General features: G+C 35.6%; 1 protein-coding gene across 1 annotated transcript; it reads right to left on the bottom strand.

The window, feature by feature from the left end:
• Positions 1-1,644: 1,644 nt before the first annotated feature.
• Positions 1,645-20,006, bottom strand: tnnt2a (troponin T type 2a (cardiac)). Its single transcript, XM_051096835.1, has 14 exons — positions 19,975-20,006; positions 19,252-19,262; positions 18,610-18,696; positions 14,954-15,004; positions 10,108-10,137; positions 9,655-9,676; positions 9,484-9,547; positions 8,269-8,385; positions 7,922-7,999; positions 7,726-7,833; positions 7,208-7,317; positions 4,720-4,810; positions 4,238-4,278; positions 1,645-1,836 (listed from the first exon to the last, which is right to left on the bottom strand). The coding sequence occupies exons 1-14, from the start codon at positions 20,004-20,006 to the stop codon at positions 1,803-1,805; spliced, it is 876 nt and encodes a 291-aa protein (XP_050952792.1). The 3' UTR covers positions 1,645-1,802.
• Positions 20,007-21,832: the final 1,826 nt, after the last annotated feature.

Here is a 21,832-nt window from a genome sequence, read left to right as displayed (position 1 = left end):
TTGTTGACTATTTTGCTTCACTCATGCATTTTTATACAAGTCAGTGCTTTGACGTAAAAGAGAACTCCACTTCCAGAACAAGAACAAGTTTCTGTATTGTAGTAAATAATGAGTCTACTTCCAGAACAAAAATTTACAAATAATTTACTCACCCCCTTGTCATCCAAGATGTTCATGTCTTTCTTTCTTCAGTCGTAAAGAAATTATGTTTAAGGAAAACATTTCAGCATTTTTCTCCATATAATGGACTGATATGGTGCCCCGATTTTGAACTTTCAAAATGCAGTTTAAATGCAGCTTCAAACGAGGAAAGGAGGGTCTTATGTAGCATAACGATTGGTTATTTTAATAAAAATAATACAATTTATATACTTTTTAAGGGCAAACGTCTGTCTTGTCTTACTCTGTGTGGACTGTTTTTGTTCCGGTTCGTGACAGTGTATGTCGAAAAACTCCCATCGCATGTTCTCCCTCAACTTCGAAATTGTCCTATATCGCTGTTTTACCTTTTTTGTTTTTTTCTTGAGAAAATACAATCAGAGTTTTTCGACATACCCTAACTGTCTTGAGTCAGAATACAGAGAGTTCATGGAGAGAAAGGCAAGATGAGCATTTGGGATTAAAAAGTATTTAAATTGTATTTTTTAATGAAAATAACCAAATGTTTTGCTAGATAAGACTCTTCTTCCTCGGCTGGGATCTTTTACAACCGCATTTGGGATCGTTTGAAGCCGCATTTAAACTGCATTTTGGAAGTTCTTGGATGACAAAGGGGTGAGAATTACTAGAAAAACTAGCTAAATTACTAATTTATCATTTAAACATTCAGTGTTTTTGCAAAGTCTCTCATGCTCACCAAAGCTGCCTTTGATTAAAAAAAAATACAGTAAAAACAATCATGTTGTAAAATCTTACTACGATTTGAAACAACTGTCTTCAATTTGAGTAACTTCTGTCAAACAATTAATCGGGATTAATCACATTCAAAATAAAGTTTTTGTTTACACAATATGTGTGTATATTATGTATATATAAATACACATATATGCATGTACATTATATATTTAAGACAAATATGTTATGTTTATATATATAAAAATATTTATACAATATCAGTTATATGATTATAAAATATATATATACGTAAAAACATGTCAATATTTTCAAAAATACTGTATGTGTATTTATGTACACATAATAAATATACAGTATACACACATGCATTATGTAAACAAAAACTTTTATTTTGGATGCGATTAATCACGATTAATCGTTTAACAACACTACTTTGTATATATTTACAATGTAATTTATTCCTGTAAAGCAAAGCTGAATTTTCAGCATCATTGCTCTAGTCTTCATTGTCAAATGATCCTTCAGAAATCATTGTAATATGATGTTTTGCTGCTTAAGAAACATTTGTTTGAATACTGTTTTGATGCTTCATGTTTTTCGTGGAAACCTCAATATATATTTTAAGATTCTTTATTGAATTTGAAATCTATTTTAACATATAAATGTCTTTACTGTCACTTTCGATCAGTTTAATGCATCCTTGCTGAATTAAAAGTATTAGTTTCTGTCTTCCTTACTTCAAACCCTTCAACAGTTGTGTAAACAAGTTAACAAAATCACTTTTTGTGCTCCATTTTCTTATTTTTTATTCTTCTTGTTCAGTCAAAATCTACAGTGTTTATTCAGTGAGGACTAATTAAAAGCATCTACTATACACATCTGTCCTGGGCATTTTCTTCATGATCTCTGTGGGTTTGTGAGGAGTCGAGTTTGTCTTTCAGCAGCATTCACTTCCTGAGGCCTCTCTTGGTTCTCTTTGACCTACAGAAGAAAAAGAAAATAGCCAAGAGCCTTTAGTTTAGTTAAACTCACAGCTGTAAACCATAATTTTTTTAAATGTCAAATTTAGGAGTGCGCTATGACCTCAGAGCTGACATAAACTGACTAAAAACGCTGGAGTTCATCATTATATATATATATCGCGATTTACCGGCAGAGAAAACGGGAGAACTTCTTTCTCTGCTGAGTAATCAAGTTGCTGAACATGCACAGGTATAGTAATATGCTGACTTTGCAGCTGCAAATTGCAACCCAAATCCTCCATGCCCTCTAGTGCTTTAGTTCTGACTCCCACAATCATTTTCGGCCACAGAAGCAGCTCAGCCAGCTGACAAGATTGTCACTCTGACATGCATTCACAAAGACTGTGTGTCTGTGTTCTATGCCTAAGGCAGGAGTGGGTGTGTCAGAGTTTGGATTGAATGAGAAAGCCCTCGGGGAAATATAGCAAAAAAAATAAAAAATAAAAAAAATATACTAAACCTTGAGAGAATAGTGCGTTATGTGCAGTGGCGGATTAAGACTCTTTGGTGCCTCTGGGCAACAACACCTAAAGTGCCTGCCTCTCCCCCAATACTCCACCCACACTTTTTTTTATTTGCAAAATTTCATATTAAACTTATCTGATAACAGAAGGCTACATCAACAAGTATTTTGTATACTTGATACAAGGAGGCATACAAAATAAAAAAAATATATATTTATTTGGTTTATTAGTTTTTGGTTATTATGTGTGAATAAAGACAATTTAGTCGTTTGTTATTTGCCTAATAAATAACAATACAAATTTTAGGTCTGAAAAAGTTTTTGACGGTTGGTATAATAAGTTTAAGCACTGTAGCTACATAGTTTTATGAGGATTTGAACCGAAAATAAAACTTACAAACTCACTTGTTTACATTCTGCCCCTTTCTTGATTGCCAGCGGCTACAAAGTACAACGTGAAAGCGCACGGCTGACGCTCTGTAGCGAATTCACACATATATAAAGCATTTTAATTTCAGTTGAAGAGACGGGAGTTGCACGATGCACCTCACAGCATGTTCCTAAAATCTGGTTGAGTGATATGTAGGCGTCGAAACGAAAGCGCACGGGTTCACGCAGTTTGTCCACTGATTCAAGCAGGAGAAAAAAACTTTCAACAAAATATTCAGGGGACTTAGTACATTCTAATGAAAGGGTATGTATAGCCACGGCCAAACAGACGTTTGAGAATACATCACTTGTCTTACCGGAGAATTTTTTTGTGTGTGTGGTGCCCCCCCTGGGCACTTCCCCAATTGCCCATATGGTTAATCCGCCTATGGTTATGTGTTAAAACCAAAATTTTATATAAATGCACACACATAACATTTATATATTTAAAAAGAAACATATTTTTCCTTAATATATACATGTGTGTGTGTGTGTGTATATGTATAAATAATAAATATACACAGTACACACACATGTAGTATGTAAAGATAAACTTGTATTTTGGATGCAATTAATCGTGATTGTTTGACAGCTCTAATATTTATTATATATTATTCTTACATTTGAAATAATTAATAAGTCTATTTTCTGTGCATCATGAGTATAATTAAAAATGTGTGAAAGATGTACTACAAGTACTTCAAGTGTACTACAAGTAGTAACTAAATATTTTTTTTTAATACAGAAATAGTATGGTAAAAGCACATTTTAGATTTTTTTTTAAGACTTTAAGATTATCTTAAGAAAGAAAAAAATAGTATTTTAAGTACAGAATTTGTGCATGAAAATAGAGCAATAAGTACATTATAGAAGTGGAACTGAAATAAAGTCACTTAGATGCAAACACTTGCCACACTAGTTTATGTACATTGTGTGTGCGCATTAGATGGACACTAGACATCAAAACATGAAAAAAAAAAAAAAGAAAGAAAGAAAAAATGCCCTCCAAAACTATTTTGGCTGAAAACAATTTTATTTGCTGAAATTTTGGGGTATTACTAATATTTGCAGTGTGCATAAATATTATATTAAACATTCAGCAAACTTTTCTTGGAATTTTATAGGGGAAAGTTATGTAGAGATAATAATTATGTCGTCTTTTTTTTTTTTTTGCCCAGGTATGTCATTAAGGCAAAAAAAGCAACTAAAAACTGCATGTGTGCTGAATATGTGATTCGGATTGCAACATTAATGGCTGTATAATACAATTTTCAGAATCTAAAATCATACTGAATTCATTATGATTGACAAAAATTAATGCATGTTTATGGGTATTTATTTCATGTGTTTTTTTTTGTTTTGTTTTTTTTTGTCATACTTCTCATGTTTTTTGTATGATGAATTCATACAAAATCTCCAGCTTGTACAATAACTTGAAATCAGGTTGGACGGAGAGAGTTAGACTCACGTTTTCTGGTGATCACTGACTCTGTTCCTCAGGACATTGATCTGTAGAGAGATCCACAATGAAAAACACTAAACATCTTCCTGAACGCACAATAATGAGGCCATGATGAATGACTTATTAGTGCGAACTCTGATCAATACTTTCATTCCGTTTCCACGTAACTAGGTTCAGGAAGACATTAGATACAAGTGGATAAGAATGCTTTTCTTATAAATCATTTCAACAGAGTCAACATAAAATGATATTTGTACCCATTTTACTTACATAATGTGATTGTGTGAACTTTATCATATTGATTTAAACTGGCATTTAACTGGGTTTTAACTGTAAGCGTGCAGTGCTGACAATAGTAGCGTCAACTGACTATTGTCAAGAGATTACATTTATATATAACATGCAGTGATGATTCATGTTGTTTCTGATTCCATGTTAACGCTGTGGGTTAGTCAGTAAAACTCAAAGTGATTTAGTCATCAGCTTACCTCATATTTCTGTTTGGTAAACTGATATTGTAACTCAAACTTCTCTGCTTCTAGTTGACGCATCCAGGTCCACAGTTCCTTTGCTTTCTCCCTGATGAAAAAGTAAGAGAATAATGTTATTATTATGTTTTATATTATAAAACCTGCTTAATTAGGACCTGAGCACCAGTAGTGCAAGGACCCTACTGGAATTGCTCAGATTCTTCTTCTCCAAAATGCATCACATTTTTGAGGGCCTAAACCTGCTCAAAAACTCATGAAACTGCACACACGCCAAAAATGGTGAACATTTACATCTGATATGGGTTTCAGAAGTGTGTGTGGCAAAATGGCTTGATAGCACCACCTATAAAATTTCAATGACGTGCTCCTCATGCTGTGTTTTACATACATGTACGAAATTTGGTAGACACGTGTAACACACCAATACCTACAAAAAGGTCCTCTGGTATGAAGTCCGAAACCCAACAGGAAATCTGCTATTTTGATTTTTCTTGAAAGGTTTGGTGCCGTTTTCAGGCGTTGTATTTAAACTACCTCTTCCTAGAGATTCAGTCAGATCAACACCAAATTTGGTCGGTGTAATCTAAAGCCCTTTGTGATGTTAAATTGCAAAGATCTTGAGTTTTCGTTGAAGGGCATGTTCATGGCGGCCTGACAAACGTCGATGCTTTGCCATGAAACAGTAAGTTGTTATAAGTCAGGCACACAATGTACGATCTGCACCAAACTTCACATGTTTGATAAAAGTCCTGTCCTGAACACATGATGGGCATCATCATTTTATCAAACATTCAGTTATAATCATAGCGCCACCTGCTGGCAACAGGAAGTGACATGTTTTACACTGTAATGAACTCCTCACGGAGATTTAATGACATCAGCAGTATATTTGGTCAGTCTAATCTAAAGGCATTTGCAGTTTTCGTTGAAGGGCGTGTCCGTGGCAGCCTGACAAAGTTCAATGTTTCGCCATGGAAAAGAAAGTTGTTATAACCGATCTGCCCCAAACTTCACGTTCGATAAGAGTCCCAGCCTGAACACATCTGAAGGTCGATATTCCATTATAATCATAGTGCCACCTGCTGGCAACAGGAAATAGGTTGTTTTTACACCATTTTAAACATGCGATGTCCAATCTGCACTAGAGTTTACATGTTTGGTAAGAGTCCTGGCCTGAAGACATCTGAAGGCCAATATTCCGATATAATTATAGCGCCACCTGTTGGCAACAGCATATGTTTTACACTAACTCAAACATATGATCTTTAATCTGCACCAAACTTCATATGTTTGATGAAAATCCTGGTTTGAAGACATCTACATGCCAAAATTCAGTTATAGTCATAGCGTCACCAGCTGGCAGCAGGAAGTTTGGCACATATAAATGACATATTCCTCCTATATTTACCACTCTAAATGCATTTGCTCACTTTTCGCTGTTTTCCTAAAGCCACCATGCAGCTGCATTATCAACTGCATTACTTGGAGGAATTTGTTTATTGTGGCTATTACAATTAATATAAGTTATTATTTACCATATTGCTGATACTGTTCTGCTCGTGTGCTAAAGTACACTATTTATAAGGGATTTGGGGATAATTCATCTAAAAATGTTAATTCTGTCATCATGCTCCATCAATGTCATTCAGAAACTATATAACATATTTCTGTGGATCATAAATATGTATATTCTTTTTATTTTATACCTCAGAAGTCAATGGTGACCAAAACTGCCTGGTTGCCAAAATTCTTCAAAATATCTTTATTTTCCACAGAAGAAAGAAAGCCATACAGGTTTGGAACAACATATGTGTGAATAAGATATCAGAATTTTAATTTCTGTGTGGAGTATCCCTTTAACTGTGGTAAAATTGTACTTCTTGACATGTTGTTGCATATTAGTTAAATTTGTAGAATGACTCTTCAAACCTAGGGCCCTATGGTTTTCGCGATGCAGAAAACGCAGACGGAATCGCGGAATTCAGTCATAAAAACGGAATTTACTGAGTAACGTGGAATGTCACGGAATTTGTCAAAGTTTGAATGAATTAATCAAAAGTAGGTCATTACACAGAACATTTTAAATACAAAACACAGGATTTCTGAGGGTAAAAAAAACTTTCATAAGGCTATTTTAAGAATAAATTTGAATAAATTAAGTATGCATTCAAATAATTAGACATGCTAAAACAAAGAATTTGATAATAAAACATATGGTGAGAAATAAAACATTTTATAGGGCCCTAAACATGTCATTTTTGTTAAACCTTTATTAAATTGATGTGAAATTGTATAAGTTTCATGATTTTAATTAATCAGACATGTTCTTTGATTAATACAATTTAATTCAACCATTAAAAAGGAGATGAGAAAAATTAAAACGGAAAAAACAGAATCCAGAAAAATTAAAACGGAAAAAAATGAATTTGGAAAAAATAAAACGGAATTTGGGAAAAAAAAACTGATTTCATGGGGCCCTACAAACCTGAGAGCAGAGTCGTTGGCATTGTCGATGTCCAAAGGTTTGCGCCGATCACCAAGAATCTTCTTTTTCTTCTCTCTCTCAGTCTGCTTCTTTCCACTCCGTCTCTCTATCTGCAAAACAACATCACACAGAACAGTACCGACAATGTATTTTAATAAACCATTGATATTGATGAACTATTTTGTGTTTATCCATTTAAAAATGCCAATTATTCTAATTTGCTGATTTCCTGCTAAGGGTAACAAATTATTTTAAGCTGACTCAACAAATTGTGTTTTTTATTTTTTTCAGTGCAGGATTCATAACAGCATTTAAAAAAAATTATTCTTATTATTATTCTTATTATTTGTAATAAAGCCAAGAGTTTTGATCAATTTAATGCATTTTCACTAAATAAAAGTATTATAAAAGTTAAAAATCATGCAGATCAAAAACTTTTGAACATGTATATTTTGATAGTTATGCATATTGTGTTTTAGGTGAATTTTGGAAATATGTTTTTTGAAGTGCTATAGCACCTTCTGCATGTAACCACCGAAGTGCAGACTGGTGAGTGTCTTTTTCTTCTTGGCATCGTCCTCCGCTCTCTTTTTGGCTTCTTCTTCCTCCTTGCGAGCTCTTTCCTCCTGAACGTTTGAAAAGAGGAAAGGATTTGCAATGCTAATACCAGTTTGCATCCATCAGTGTGTGGTCACAGAAAATGCTTCTACTCACCTCTAAACGCTTTTGTCGCTCCCTCTCGCGCTCGTTGCGGATCCTCTGCTGCTCTGCTCGCTCGGAGCGCCGTTTCTCCTGCGGAATCACTCGCGTTACATCTTTGACAGCAGATTCATTGAGAAATCACTCAACAAGAGCTGTTTATTCTGCAAAATTGCTTTGACACCTGTCTGTTGAGGCCTTTTCAGGCTCACTCAGGCTTGAAGTGACTACCAGTAGACCTACTGGAATGTCACTAATGGCCCTAATGACTGCATATTTGTCATTTTTCTGTTTTTGTTAATATATTCATTTTTTTGTTAATATAATGGCAGCTGTGGTTTCATAGCATATTGTTCACTCACAATCCTTTCTTTAAGACTGATGAGTTCCTCCTCTTCTTTCTTACGGCTTTCAAAGTGAGCTTCAATCAGTGTCTGGAGTTCATTCAGGTCCTTCTCCATACGCTTACGATGGATGTCCTGAGGGGAAAACACATTTGACCTTTGTGATTGTATCTGAGACCGTTTGCCTGACAAAATGCGTAAGTTCAGGTAGACAAAAGCATAAATCAAGCTCTCGGGTTTCAGTAATTGCCATATAAAATGTCTGGGTTGAGTGAAACATCCTGATGCCTTTTTGTAAAATTGCTAGTTTTTACAATTTTTCCAATGCATGTTTTGGCTTAAGATCTTTGAGTACTTCAAAACATCTGTGTACTGTCTTATTTGGGTCTTCAGAGTATATTTGAGGTTTGATATTTATTATATTATATGAAAAATACTGCCATTTCAAAATAAAAAAAAAAAAAAAAAAAAAGAATACTTGTAGAATTTGGGTCAAAAATGAAGCAGAACCCAAGGGAAAATTGCTTGAGAAAATGCCTCAGATATTAAAAATGTAAATAAATAAAATTGTTATATATTAAATGATAAAAAAGTTTAATTATAAAATTATAGAAATATTTTTTATTATTATTTTGTCATCTTTTATCTAATATTTCATATCTATTATATTATATGAAAAATACTGCCATTTAAAAGTAAATAAATGAAAAAAGAAAACTTGTAGTTTGAATTTGGGTGAAAAATGAACCAGAGCCCAAGGAAAATTGCTTGAGAAAATACCCCAGATATTAAAAAATGTAAATTAATAAAAACATTTTATGTGTTAAATGATAAAAAAGTTCAATTACAAAATTATAGAAATATTTTATTTTGTATTATTTTGTCATCTTTTATTATCTAATATTTTATATCTGTTTTATTATATGAAAAATACTGCCATTTAAACATAAAAATAAATAAAAAAGAAAACTTGTAGTTTGAATTTGGGTCAAAATTGAACCAGAACCCAAGGAAAGTTGCTTGAGAAAATACCCCAGACATTAAAATAAATGATAAAAAAGTTAAATAATAAAATTATAGAAATATTTAATTTTTTATTATTTTGTCATTTTTTATTATCTAATATTTCATATCTATTATATGAAACGTACTGCCATTTAAAAGTTTGGACTACGACTGACTGATTGATTGAAGGAATTAATATTTGTAAAGAATATTTGTCATTTTACTCACATCAAAATCAACTCTTTCTCCATCTGGAATCTTTGGGGGCACCAGGTTCGGCAACATAAAAGGTCTGAAAAATATATTGACGGTGTTTCAAAATTTTTTAATGAAATGAAATCATGTACTGTTGATCTTTAAAAACATATAACCAATCACTGGTTATAAATCTAAACTTACTTCATGAATTTGGGTTTAGCCTCTTCTCAAGAATCAAACATACAAACAAACAAACAACAGAAGTTATTTAAAGTTATATGAGACATTTTCAAAAAGACATTTTACTTTTAAAAATATAACCTGTTGCAAATCAATCAGGCATGTCTGATTTTAGCCTTATTTGCATACATCTCCCTTTTGTGTTCTCATGCCAGTTATTGCACAATAGCAAACGGTTAGACATATAATAAAAAATGTGTCATTAAATCCATAAACCAGATTATAACCGAAATCTTTTTCTGATAGAATGAATGTTATCATGAGAGAATTTGGTATGATCTGATGCTTTGAAGATACAGCTATCCAGAAGGGTGTGTGTGTCATAATACAGGTTTCTGCATGTTTCAAACAATTACTTGAGAGTTGTAAATCTTAGGTTTCCTCTCTTTAGCCAGTGCAATAAAGAGCAAATACCTCCTCCATCTTCTGTATCTTCTTCACCGTCTGAAAGAAAGAAAGGTTACAAGTTGGTAATCAACAGCACTGACAGTGCCACAGAGAACAGGGAGATGAAAATAGAAACTGATAATGGAAGAATGGTGGAAAAATTACCATCGCATACCAAACACTCGTCACTTCAACTATACATAGAGCAGAATGTTTGATTCATCCGCGAATGTGTGAGTCATGAGTTCCAATAAATGATAAACACAGATGTACACGGGAAAAATAAATAATAAAAATAGAACTGCAACAGCTTAATGTTACTATGTAAAAGTGATTGATGAAAGAATACATACAGTTTTAGAATAACATGAGGGTGAGTAAATATGAACCTTGAAAGGTCTTTTCTAAATTATAAAATTGGCACCCAATTAAATTGATAAAATTAATACAAAATTCTCAGCTTTTATCTATTTTTTAAATCTTTGTCAGATATTTCTAAAGCTTTTGAATTTTTTCATCAATGTTTTGTTTGTAAATTTGTATGATTTTGGACTTTATCAGTGCAATTCAAAATTTTACAAAAACAAACGCTTTGATTAAACGTCAACATGGTACTGCTTGCAGATTTATTATGGATGGTGCTGTTCGTCAAAACTCTGACCAAATTTTCTCCTTCTATTTACGTAGTCTAGAAGGTATTTCTGTGGCTTGGCGATCAGTTTTAATAAGCCAGTTTATGGCAAGCCATTTTATCCTAAAATATTCCCAGTGTTAATCATAGTAATTCAATTACTAGTAACAATTTAATTAGTTCTTACTAAAGGTCCTTGCACACAGTCCAAACTTTTAGTATTCGTTCTTTCATATGTGCAGTCACGCACAGAAAGTCACGGTGGCTCTGAATTGTCAAAACACCTTTCAAAATGCTTGCTATGGATGCGCAAAATTCTTTTTTTTTTTATTAATGACAGACAAAAGTTTCGGAGGCAGTGTGTAAACGTGATTGACACAACCTGAGGTTGTTTTATTGTTGAATTATACAGTTGAATTATAGAGCTCTGTAATTGCATTCTTACTAGTAACAATTAAATTAGACAGGTCTTTGTCATATTTACTAGTAAGAACGTCTCAGTTACGTATGTAACCCTTGTTCCCTGAAGGAGGGAACGGAGACGTCACGTCGGTGACCGACGAATTGGGATCTCGCTTAGAGAGACCAATCTACTTAGAGTGTAGCCTAAACGAGCCAATGCTGCTGTCCCCTCCAGTGTCCTGAGCGAGCTCCTTGTGCCCGCTTCCTGGCCTAGGCTGGGCTCGCAACAAGAATACCAGTCACTGTATAACATAGCACTACCCACTTCCGTGAAGCTGGAGCACTGGGAATGTGTGGAAGCCCCACCTTTCCTGTAGGAGGTTTCGAAGCATTTACACACATCACTCATTTTTCAGGAACATGTGGAAGATTGGAGGTGATTGTAACCTTCTTGGAATGGCAGAAGATCTGCTGGGAAACACGGGCTCTGAGACTATACCGTGGACTTTTACACATATGGGATCCACTTAGGTCTCTCATATGGACCCCAGCCCTCTACCGGTTCTCATGGATTCGTCGAGTGAGGGCCTGACGCCTGACGCTCCGCTACGTCTGGCTGCCGAAGGGACGGAGGAGCTCAACAGGGTCTACTGTATGGACACTCTGGAGCAGTTTTTGCAAGCCGACCCCAACCGGGGCCACTCAGTGCTTCTACCCATTTGAGGCGAGAACACAGGAGGATACCGGCTCTACACGAAGGCTATAGAATCTAGCGAACGTGTTAGGGGTCACCCAGCCTGCAGCTCTACAGATATCTGTCAGCGGGGTGCCACAAGCCAGCGCCCAGGAGGATGCTACACTTCTAGTTGAGTGAGCTTGCAACCTGAGCGGGCAGGGCACAACCTGTGCCTGGTAAGCCAGGGTGATGGCATCCACTATCCAATGGGCCATCCTCTGCTTGGAGACGGCATTCCCCTTCTGCCGCCCTCCGAAACAGACAAAGAGCTGGTCTGAGGTCCTGAAGCTTTGTGGATGACCTGCTCCTCGTCCTCCCTGATCTTACACAATGTCTGTGTGAGAAGGCTCACTGGGGGAAACGCATACTTGCGCAGGCCCCGCGGCCAGCTGTGTGCCAGTGCGTCCGTGCCGAGCGTTCCCTCGGTCAGGGAACAGAACAACTGGCAGTGCAACGTTTCTAGAGAGGCAAACAGGTCTACCTGAGCCTCCCCGAAACGTCTCCAGATCAGCTGGACCGACTGGGGATGGAGTCTCCATTCTCCGGGGAGCGCAGCTTGCGACAGCTCATCAGCTGCACGGTTGTGCAAGTCCGGAATGTGAATGGCACGAAGCGACCTCAGCTGCCTCAGCATGCTTAGTGCCCAGACACGTGAGGCAACCATCGTGACCGTGACCATCACCCGGTGCCAGGTAACGACCGCATCCAGAAGCGCACGGGTGGAAGGGCATGTTTAAACGCCGCGTCTTTATAAAGACGTCCACCCGTGAAAGCTCTTTTAGAAAACTGCTCTGAGGTCTGAGGCGCACAAGGGAGATGGCCGGAGCAACACAGAAGGGGGTAGTGCAGCCTAATGTGTGCTTTTACCACTCGACCAAGGAGACCACCGCTGCTGAAGCGCCGTGCCGCCAACACACGAGCCGGTACAGTGTGACTCGTTCTTCTGTCTTTCGGTATCTTGTTACTCGATCCAGTCGGCTCCGAAATGAAAAGCTGACTATGCGCTGCACCTGCTGCATATTTATACTTGCGCTGTGATCAGCGGCAGCTGGATGCAGTCATCGCATGCCAATGTACATTGGCTCGTTTAGTTTACACTCAAAGTAGATTGGTCTCTTTAAGCGAGATCCCAATTTGTCGGTCACCGACGTGACTCGAAGTGACCGACTGAATGGGGAACTGAATTAGAGAGCTCGCTAATTGGAATTGTTACTATTAAAATTTTTATTATAGAGCTCTGTAATTTAATTCGTAATAGTTCTTAATAATTAGGTATGCACCTAAATTAGGGTTGTGCCGATAGACAATAGTATCGTGTATTGACGATAGTCAGAGATATCACCTGTTGCTGATGCCTTTTAACGATAGCAAGACAATTATTATTATTATTTGTCAAAAATAGACTAGGCGCCTAACTTTAGTGATGCAGTGCAGAGAGCCGCTTCTGGGGAGCTTCAGAAACTTGCCACGAGGTGGCTGGTATAAACACAAAGGCACAAATCACAGTGAGCCGGAGTGGGTGTTTCGGATGGGAAGCATGCAGTCTGTAATTATGTGCAATTCCTGACGCTCTCGAAAGCGTGCAATCGCTTTCTTATGCACGCGTTTTTTTCGGTTTCACTTTCGAAATCGGTCTCGTACAGATGGGAGACGATGGAAAAGGAGGGCACAGTAACTCGTTTTGGGGGGAACAGACCCCATTCGCGCCACAGACCTGTGCAGTGTAAATAAGGGATAAGAAATGTATTCGTCATATAGTGATGTAACTATTGTATTCACTTACGGTACTGGGAGTGTTTTTTAAAGTGCATAAACTCGTGCAGGACTAGGCTAGGCTAGTCTGTGATGATGTTCTTTGATAACGTAAATGTTCTTTGCTCGTTTTCTGTAGCTGCTTTTTGAATAACTAAGGAAATGTAAGCATTAGTAACTTACAATGTTTCTATTAAATTGTTATCATTTTAAACACAAATTAAATCATATTGAAAACATAAGGCTGCGTTTAGCCTAACCTAAATGAAAATTCTGGGCTAAAACCAAAACCAAAAATTCTGGATGCACTTGGTTGAAAACCAAAAACAAAAAGCTTTGTAAGAATTAATTACTATTTTAATCAATACTATAAAGTATGTTTGTAGGATTTTTTTTAATTTAACTCAATTTTAATGATACTACATTTTAAAAACACAAGCCAATAAAATATATTTTTTTTCCTGAAATTACACAATGCAACTGTACAGAAAATATAAAAATATTAAATATCAATATGTTATTTTTATTTAGTTCCATGCAACATAATCAGATATAACTTTTTTTTAACTAATTATCCAAATAATGTATAGTCCTACAGAGCTATTATTATTATTAGCATAACGGGAGCATATCAGTGGATGACAGGATAGCGTCATTTTACAAGTGTTGCCCAGTACATCTCTACTATAGCATGTTACAGCACAGTAGCACTACTGTAACAGGAATAAGTATACTACATAGAAATTTCCTATCGGCATGTTATTTAGCGGACTTTGCTTTTCAGGTGAGCATGAGTAAATGGTAAATAAGCAAAACACACATTCACTAAGCAGAATATTGAGCGAAGCATCACACCGCACAGTGTCGACGGCTGAAGGAGAGTAAAACCTGCGTGCTGAACGCTGCCGGGCTGTGCAGTGCGCCATATATGTTATAGATATTTTTCCGGCTCATATTTTCGGCCGAAAACCAAAAATGCCTATTTTGGCAGACGGAGCATCCCTAGTAAAAATGCAATTACGACAAGTAACGCTGAGAACATTTTAAGCTAAAACAGCTTGCCATACCAGTTGGCAAATGATAAACCTGAAGATGAAAAACAAACAGCAAATCCCTATAGTTATAAGCTATGCTGCTTATAATGCTTCTTGTTTAAACCTTAATATTAATACATGTGACGTTTGCAGGAAGTTGGACAAAGTAGATTTTATAAAGTCTTCAATTAAACATTTGATTAAATTAATTTAAAAAGTGTTATGATTGCTGGTCAAGCTGTAGTGGAGTCAGAATTAGTGTTACAAATTGTTTGATCGGACAGTGGTGATCTGGAGGGGTCAAACTGAGGGTCTCACCAAGTTCCTGAGCGGTCTCTTCCTCTTCTCCTGCTTCCTCCTCATGAGCCTCTGAACATGGTGAAAGTTAAAGAACAGGTGTAGTTAGCTAGCGTTACCGTCAACTATGAATCATCTGTTTCCCTTCATTAGGTATCAAATTACATAACGATTCCTTTGAGTTTATGAATTTAATTCAGTTGAGAGAGTGAAAAATTCAAAATAGAATAGAACACGTGTATACAAGTGTGAGAGTAAGCTTGTTTGGAAGATGTGAGTTAATTCCCGAGGGCAAAGGAGCCATATACCAGCCTGGGCATGATGGGTACTGGTGCCAGGCTTGTTAGATTAAAGCATACCTCAAACCTCTCAGATCGTTACACACTCACACAAAACAATACGACGCACGTCTCTACCCAACTGTCTATGATATAAGTTTGTCGGCATATCTGAAGTCGGACCACCCTTGAAAAGTATATTATTACAGATGGCAATACCATACTTTAAATTTGTTCCTGTGCTCAAATCTGATTGACCAATCAGCATTTGAAAACCTCACTAAATGCGGATCACTATTGTTAATGTTGTTCATTTCACATTGATAATTTATGAGTGTGTTATTGAAGAATAAAGAGCGCTGTGGTGATAACCAAGCGAGTAGTTGCTAAATTTGAAGAAAATATGAAGAAAAAGGCCTAAAACCTACATTTATTTCTTCATTTTAGTTAAATTGTGGTCATATGCTGCCTATGGATGTAGCATTGTTCAGTTTATGAATGCAGCAAATGAGTAAGGTCGAAAAACTTCCCTACATAGATTTCACTCTTTTTTTATGTTGGTCACACAGATTTGCCATGCTGACCAGGGTTGCCCAGTTCCAGCCCATTTTGGGTTGAAAAAGCTATTAAAATCTCATCAAAATCATGTTCCAGATGGTCAGAATCTCCTTCCAGAGGGTTCTACCTAGGTTGAAACATTTCAGGGTGGTGAGGGGAATTTCACTTCAACCCGCAATAACCAACGGAAATAGTATAAAAGTAGTACAATTCCACAGGAAAACAAAGGACTTGGCAACACGTTGACCAACAGAAAGCTGCATGTAACGTAACTTTATTGTAAGCTGTGCTTGATATATCTCTACAATACTGACCTTTCTGGCCCATGAAATTCTGCCTTAATTTTGCTAACCTTTAACTTCTTGTTTAATTATAACTGTTAAGTTGTGGTAGGGCTGTGCAGAAAATCAGATGCGATTATCATGCGCATGTCGTCAGTAATGTCAGTTCTGTGATTAGTCGTGAATCTCCATCACGTGCTGTCAGATGGAGCAGCATTTACTACACAGAGCTGCAATATTGCGTTCATCGTCAGATATGTATTGCCTTTGATTATAAAATCAATATTGTGTAGCTTGTCAGTGAAATACAGCTATGTGTAGTAAATTCTGCTCCATCTGACAGCACGTGATGGAGATGTACAACTAATCACAGAACCGCCATTACTGACGAGATGTGCATTATAAATCGCATCTTTTTTTGCACAGCCCGAAGATGTGGTCACATTTATTGTTGCTCAGAGAAATTTGCAGAAGAGAGTAGGGATAAAAAAAGTTCCCCACACGGATTTTGCTCATATTCAAATTGGGTGTGTGAATTTGCCGCGTTGACCAACAGCAAGCTGCTTTATTTAAAAGTTATTTCTGTGTGATTTGTGCTTTATACGTCACTATTTTTTGACAATACACAGTTTCTCTTTTTAGACTGTGAAATTTCTCTGCTATTTTGCTAATGTGGCGGCACCTTTAAAGGAAAGTTTACCCAAACATGACAATTCTGTTATTAATTACTCACCTTCATGTCGTTCCAAACCCGTAAGACCTTCATTCCTCTTTTGAACACAAATTAAAATATTTTTGATGAAATCCGAGAGCTTTCTGACCCTGCATAGACAGCAACACAACTGACATGTTCATGGCCCAGAAAGGTAGTAATGGTATTGTTAAATAGTCCATGTCATATCAGTGGTTCAACTGTAATGTTATGAAGTAGAGGTCGACCGATGTATCGGTTTTGCCGATTAATCGGCACTGATAGTTGATTGGCGGAACTATCAGTTATCGGCAAAAATCCAAGCCAATAGTTTTTTTCCGGGTTGGGTCCGTCGCTGGAGCAGCTGAGAAGGTCGTCATTATACAGTAAAGTCCCTATAGTCTTTGTTATACAGCACGAGAGCAGCCACTAGTGGCGGAAATCACTTTTGCTCGTTGTGTGATTAACATATTTTTATATTTTGATTAGATAACCACAGATGTTCTAGAATAGAAGCAGTTAAATTGTGAAAGTACACAATATCCATATGTATGCAATTTCAATACTGTGACACTTTACAATATGAGTCCATTTGTAACATTAAGATTGATAAAAGCTGTAGAATAGAAATATTGTTCCTTGTTAGAGTGTATTAATTTCAGCATTTACTGACGTAATTTAAAAATTTTAGTTGCTTTTGTTAACATTAATGAACAATGAACTAACTGTAATGATCAATATATAATTAATATTACTATTTTTATTCATTTACAAAGTATGGTTCAGTAGGCTACTTTTTTTTAAATAGTAGAGCACTATTTATTTTCCGTTCAGTATCCATTTTAAAAACTATCGGTCGATTAATCGGTATCACCCAGTGTGGTCCAACCTAGTTATCGGTAAAATCCGATATCGGTCGACCTCTATTACGAAGCTTATGAAGGATGTTTTTTGTGCGCAAGAAAAAAAACGACTTTATTTCTTCTCTTCCATGTCAGTCTTATGCTGAGCAAATGCGAAGTGAATATTTTAATTGCGTTTTTGGTCTAGATTACTCACAGGATGTTTTTCGTGTCACTCACATGAATAAAATCATCGTGTAATGCTCCCCTCCATTTTCTGATACAACTGGAAATTTCAAACTGGACATGTCAATAAGCTCTTCAATTATTGGCTTGTGTGACAGTGTGCCATACAAAATTTCCGGTCGAGTTGAAATTTTTCAACTTGCATGGAAGACACGATTAAGGCGCATATGTCGCGCTTTTGCGGAAATCGTGCCGCTCAGTTATTGGAAGAGAAGAAATTGTTGAATAAAGTCTTTATTTTAGTTTCTTTGCACACAGAAATATTCTTGTAGCTTCATAATGTTACGGTTATAGCACTGATGTCAGATGGACTATTTTAATGATGTCTTTGCTATCTTTCTGGGTCTTGAAAGTGTCAGTTGCGTTACTGTCTATGCAGGGTCAAAAAGCTCTCGGATTTCATCAAGAATATCTTTATTTGTGCTCTGAAGATGAGTGAGGGTCTTACGGGTTTGGAACATCATGAGGGTGAGTCATTAATGACAGATTTTTCATGAATAGGTGAACTATCCCTTTAGGCGATATCTGCTGGTCTTAACATATCTGCGGTTAGGCCTATTACATTTTGCAACCTCAAAACAGCAGCTCTCTTTTTCAAAATTGTTTAAATACACCTTAAGAATGATTTTGATTTTCATCATGATTTTCATTGATGTTTCATGTTATTTACAGAATACCACAGTACGTATCTAAAAATATAGTATAACCAAGCTACCATGTTACACTTTAGTATTAGTGAATGGCTTGTGCCCTTTGCCTTTAGCAGACAAGCAGTAACTACCTTCATCATGCTGCTCCTCCTCCTGCACCTCCTCATGCTGCTCCTCCTGCTCCTCCTCTTGCACCTCTAAACCACACCATGCAGTTTAGGTAAGTAAACAAGCAAAAACACATCACAAAGATGGAAGCTAGCAGATCTGTTCACACTGAAACACAGTAATGGGTTAGCAATGATATGCAGATGCTCAGAGCTTTCTGCTCTATTTATTCCATATGTGTCATTTTTGGGTGTGATTTGTTGAAAGCTGACAAGCAGAATCAACAAAACTGCTACGCACTAGAAAAGCTCAGCTTTCACGCTCATAAATCTACATGATGGGTCACCATATCTTGCAACCGCACTTACATGATTTTTGTTTGAATCTGTGAAGGTGTAACACATGCAGTGCTAAAACCAGATCAGCTTGTAGTTTTTGAAGGTCTTATTGTATTATTGTTATCTCCTATTTCATATATCAGTGTAACGCTGTTGAAAACGTGTATGTTTTACATAAACCATCATGTAGTGCGTCACTCCATTGTTTTGTTTTTTTTAAACTCTGTAGCTTTAAGGTCAATATTTATGAGCTATTTTAAAACAAAAACAGCATTTTCTTGTTTACTGTGAAAGTATAAAAGTAATATTATGAAACACAAGACTTACCCTCCTGCTCCCTAGAGAACAAGAGAGAACAGAGCTGTTATTTCCATTGTTCTCATAGCTCAAGTACCTTCCCAACAGCTGCCTGAATTCTCAGATTAAATATACTTATCAGATGAGTGGGACAAGCAGATGCTATTAAAATAAACAATAGCGCCAGTGACTGTTGTATACACTTAATGCACAGTATTCTTATTTGAAACCACATAATATTACTAGAAAAGAAATCTTGTAAGAGACACAAGTGACCCTGGAGCACAAAACCAGTCATAAGGGTCAATTTGTTGAAACTGAGATTTATACATCATCTGAAAGATGAATAAATAAGCTTGTCATTGATGTATGGTTTGTTAGGATAGGATAATATTTGGCTGAGGAGCAACTATTTGAAATCTGAGGGTGCAAAAAATCTAAATTTGAGAAAATTGCCTTTAAAGTTGTCCAAATTTGTTGTCCAATTTTTAGCAATACATATTACTAATCAAATAACGTTTTGATATATTTACAGTAGGATATTTAGTAAATATATTCATGGAACATGATCTTTACTTAATATTCTAATGATTTTTGGCATAAAAGCAAAATCTATAATTTTGACCCATATAATGTATTGTTGGCTATTGCTACAAATATACTTGTGCTGCTTACAACTAGTTTTGTGGTCCAGGGTCACAAATTTGTCACTGATAGATGGATGGTAATTGAGCAATAAACTGGTACACTTACTCGTACTCCTCCACTTCTTCGTTGTCTGACATTTTTACTCTGTAATAAAAATATATTTAAAAAATAATTATAATATAACATATAAGATAACATTTAAAAGAATAGACAATATAAATTCCGTAAACTCATTAGTGAACCAAAATGTTTTGTTTTGTTTTTTTAAATTTTCTAAAAAAAAAAAGGTTTTCTAAACATTCTATTTTTTTGTTTGTTTTTCTAAACATTCTATTTTTTAGTTTTTCTAAACATTCTAAAAAGTCAGTTCTTTTTTTTTTTTTTTTCCAAATTGAAACAATTTTTGTACTGTTATACATTCGTTTTTCTGTACATAGTACATGAGTAATATATAGCATATAAAACTCTTACCTGGTATACAGCAGTGATGTGTGAAGAAAGGCTGTGTTAATAATGTCCGGGAGGCGAGCTCTGCCTCTCCTCTTGATTCTTATATGATCGGGGCTGGGGCTGCTTCTGGGGGTTATACATCTCACTCACTGTGTTTATTTTTACCCTTAGAGATAAGTGGAGAACAGTCTTGCAAGCATTCCCTAAAAGGCCGCTGGCATTGTTGTAGTGAAGAGAATGGCGATGGCTAATGTCCATATCAACACGAGTCTCTTAGAGGTGTCCTCTGATAACATGTGGGACTGGTTAGTCTCTGACCGATTTGACTCACTTACCATTTCACATCTCACTCATGCCAACAGCCTGAGATTGCACTGCGTTCAAACGTGCAGTTTAGTTTGTATCCTTGATTGAGGCATGTTGTAACATTTTAAAAAGTTTCAAGGTTAGTTTGAGCTTACGCCTGGAGAGATCCTAGGTGGATGTGACTTTCTACTTTCAGATGAATACGATCAGAGATATATTAGAAAAATGTTCTGGCTCTTTCAAACTTTATAATGGCAGTGAATGGGATTTTGAAGTCCAATAAAGTGCATCCATCCATCATAAAAAATACCCCATTTTAATAAATAAATGTTAATAAATGCCTTCTGAAGTGAAGTATGAAATTACTCTTTTTCTGTAATTTAATTACAGTTACGTCTTATTTAATTGAACTTAATATTGTGTATAAACTGTAGAACAGTTATAAAAAAAATACAATACTAAATTAACATCAAAACTTAAAGTCTAAAATTAAAATGCATGTTTTTTTTTTTTTTTTTCATATACTCTTCTCACTTTAAATACTTTGGTGAGTTAATAAGAAAATTGGTAACACTTTAGTGTCCAGTTCTCACTATTAACTACTTGGTTATTAGCATGAATATTACTGGGATATTGGCTGTTTATTATTACTTAAAAAGCACATATTAATGCCTTATTCTGGTTATTCTAAATCCTACCCAATTCTTAAACTTAACAACTACTTTACAAAGTATTAATAAGCTGTCATTAGGAGTAAATTGAGGCAGAAGTCATAGTTAATAGTTAGTAAATAGTGAGAATTGGACCTGAATCTAAAGTGCAACCAGAATAATTTATGTAGCTATCTATTATTTATTTTTAGGAATTAAAAGAACCATTTCATGTCTATCCTTGTATCATCAACATGTCAAGGTTGATACAGGATTTAGAAAGTAATTAGTAATAAGTAATTAAATACTTTTTGGAGAAAGTAATTTGTACAGTAATCTAATTCCACTGTTAAAGAACTAGTAACTAGTAATTCATTACTTGTTTAGAGTAACTTACCCAAAACTGTTTCTTGTAATATTAAATGATTGTTTTTGTTAATAAAAATAAATACAATTATTCATATTCATACTAATTCATATCTATTATTATTATTATTATTATAATTATATGAATTATTTTCACAAAGTCAGATCCTTTTAGACCTGCATTATTTGAA

Source organism: Labeo rohita, chromosome 23 (genome assembly GCF_022985175.1).
Source record: "Labeo rohita strain BAU-BD-2019 chromosome 23, IGBB_LRoh.1.0, whole genome shotgun sequence".
Lineage (NCBI taxonomy): Eukaryota > Metazoa > Chordata > Actinopteri > Cypriniformes > Cyprinidae > Labeo > Labeo rohita.
Note: the sequence above shows the minus strand (reverse complement) of the source record. Positions and strands in the feature narration are given on the sequence as shown.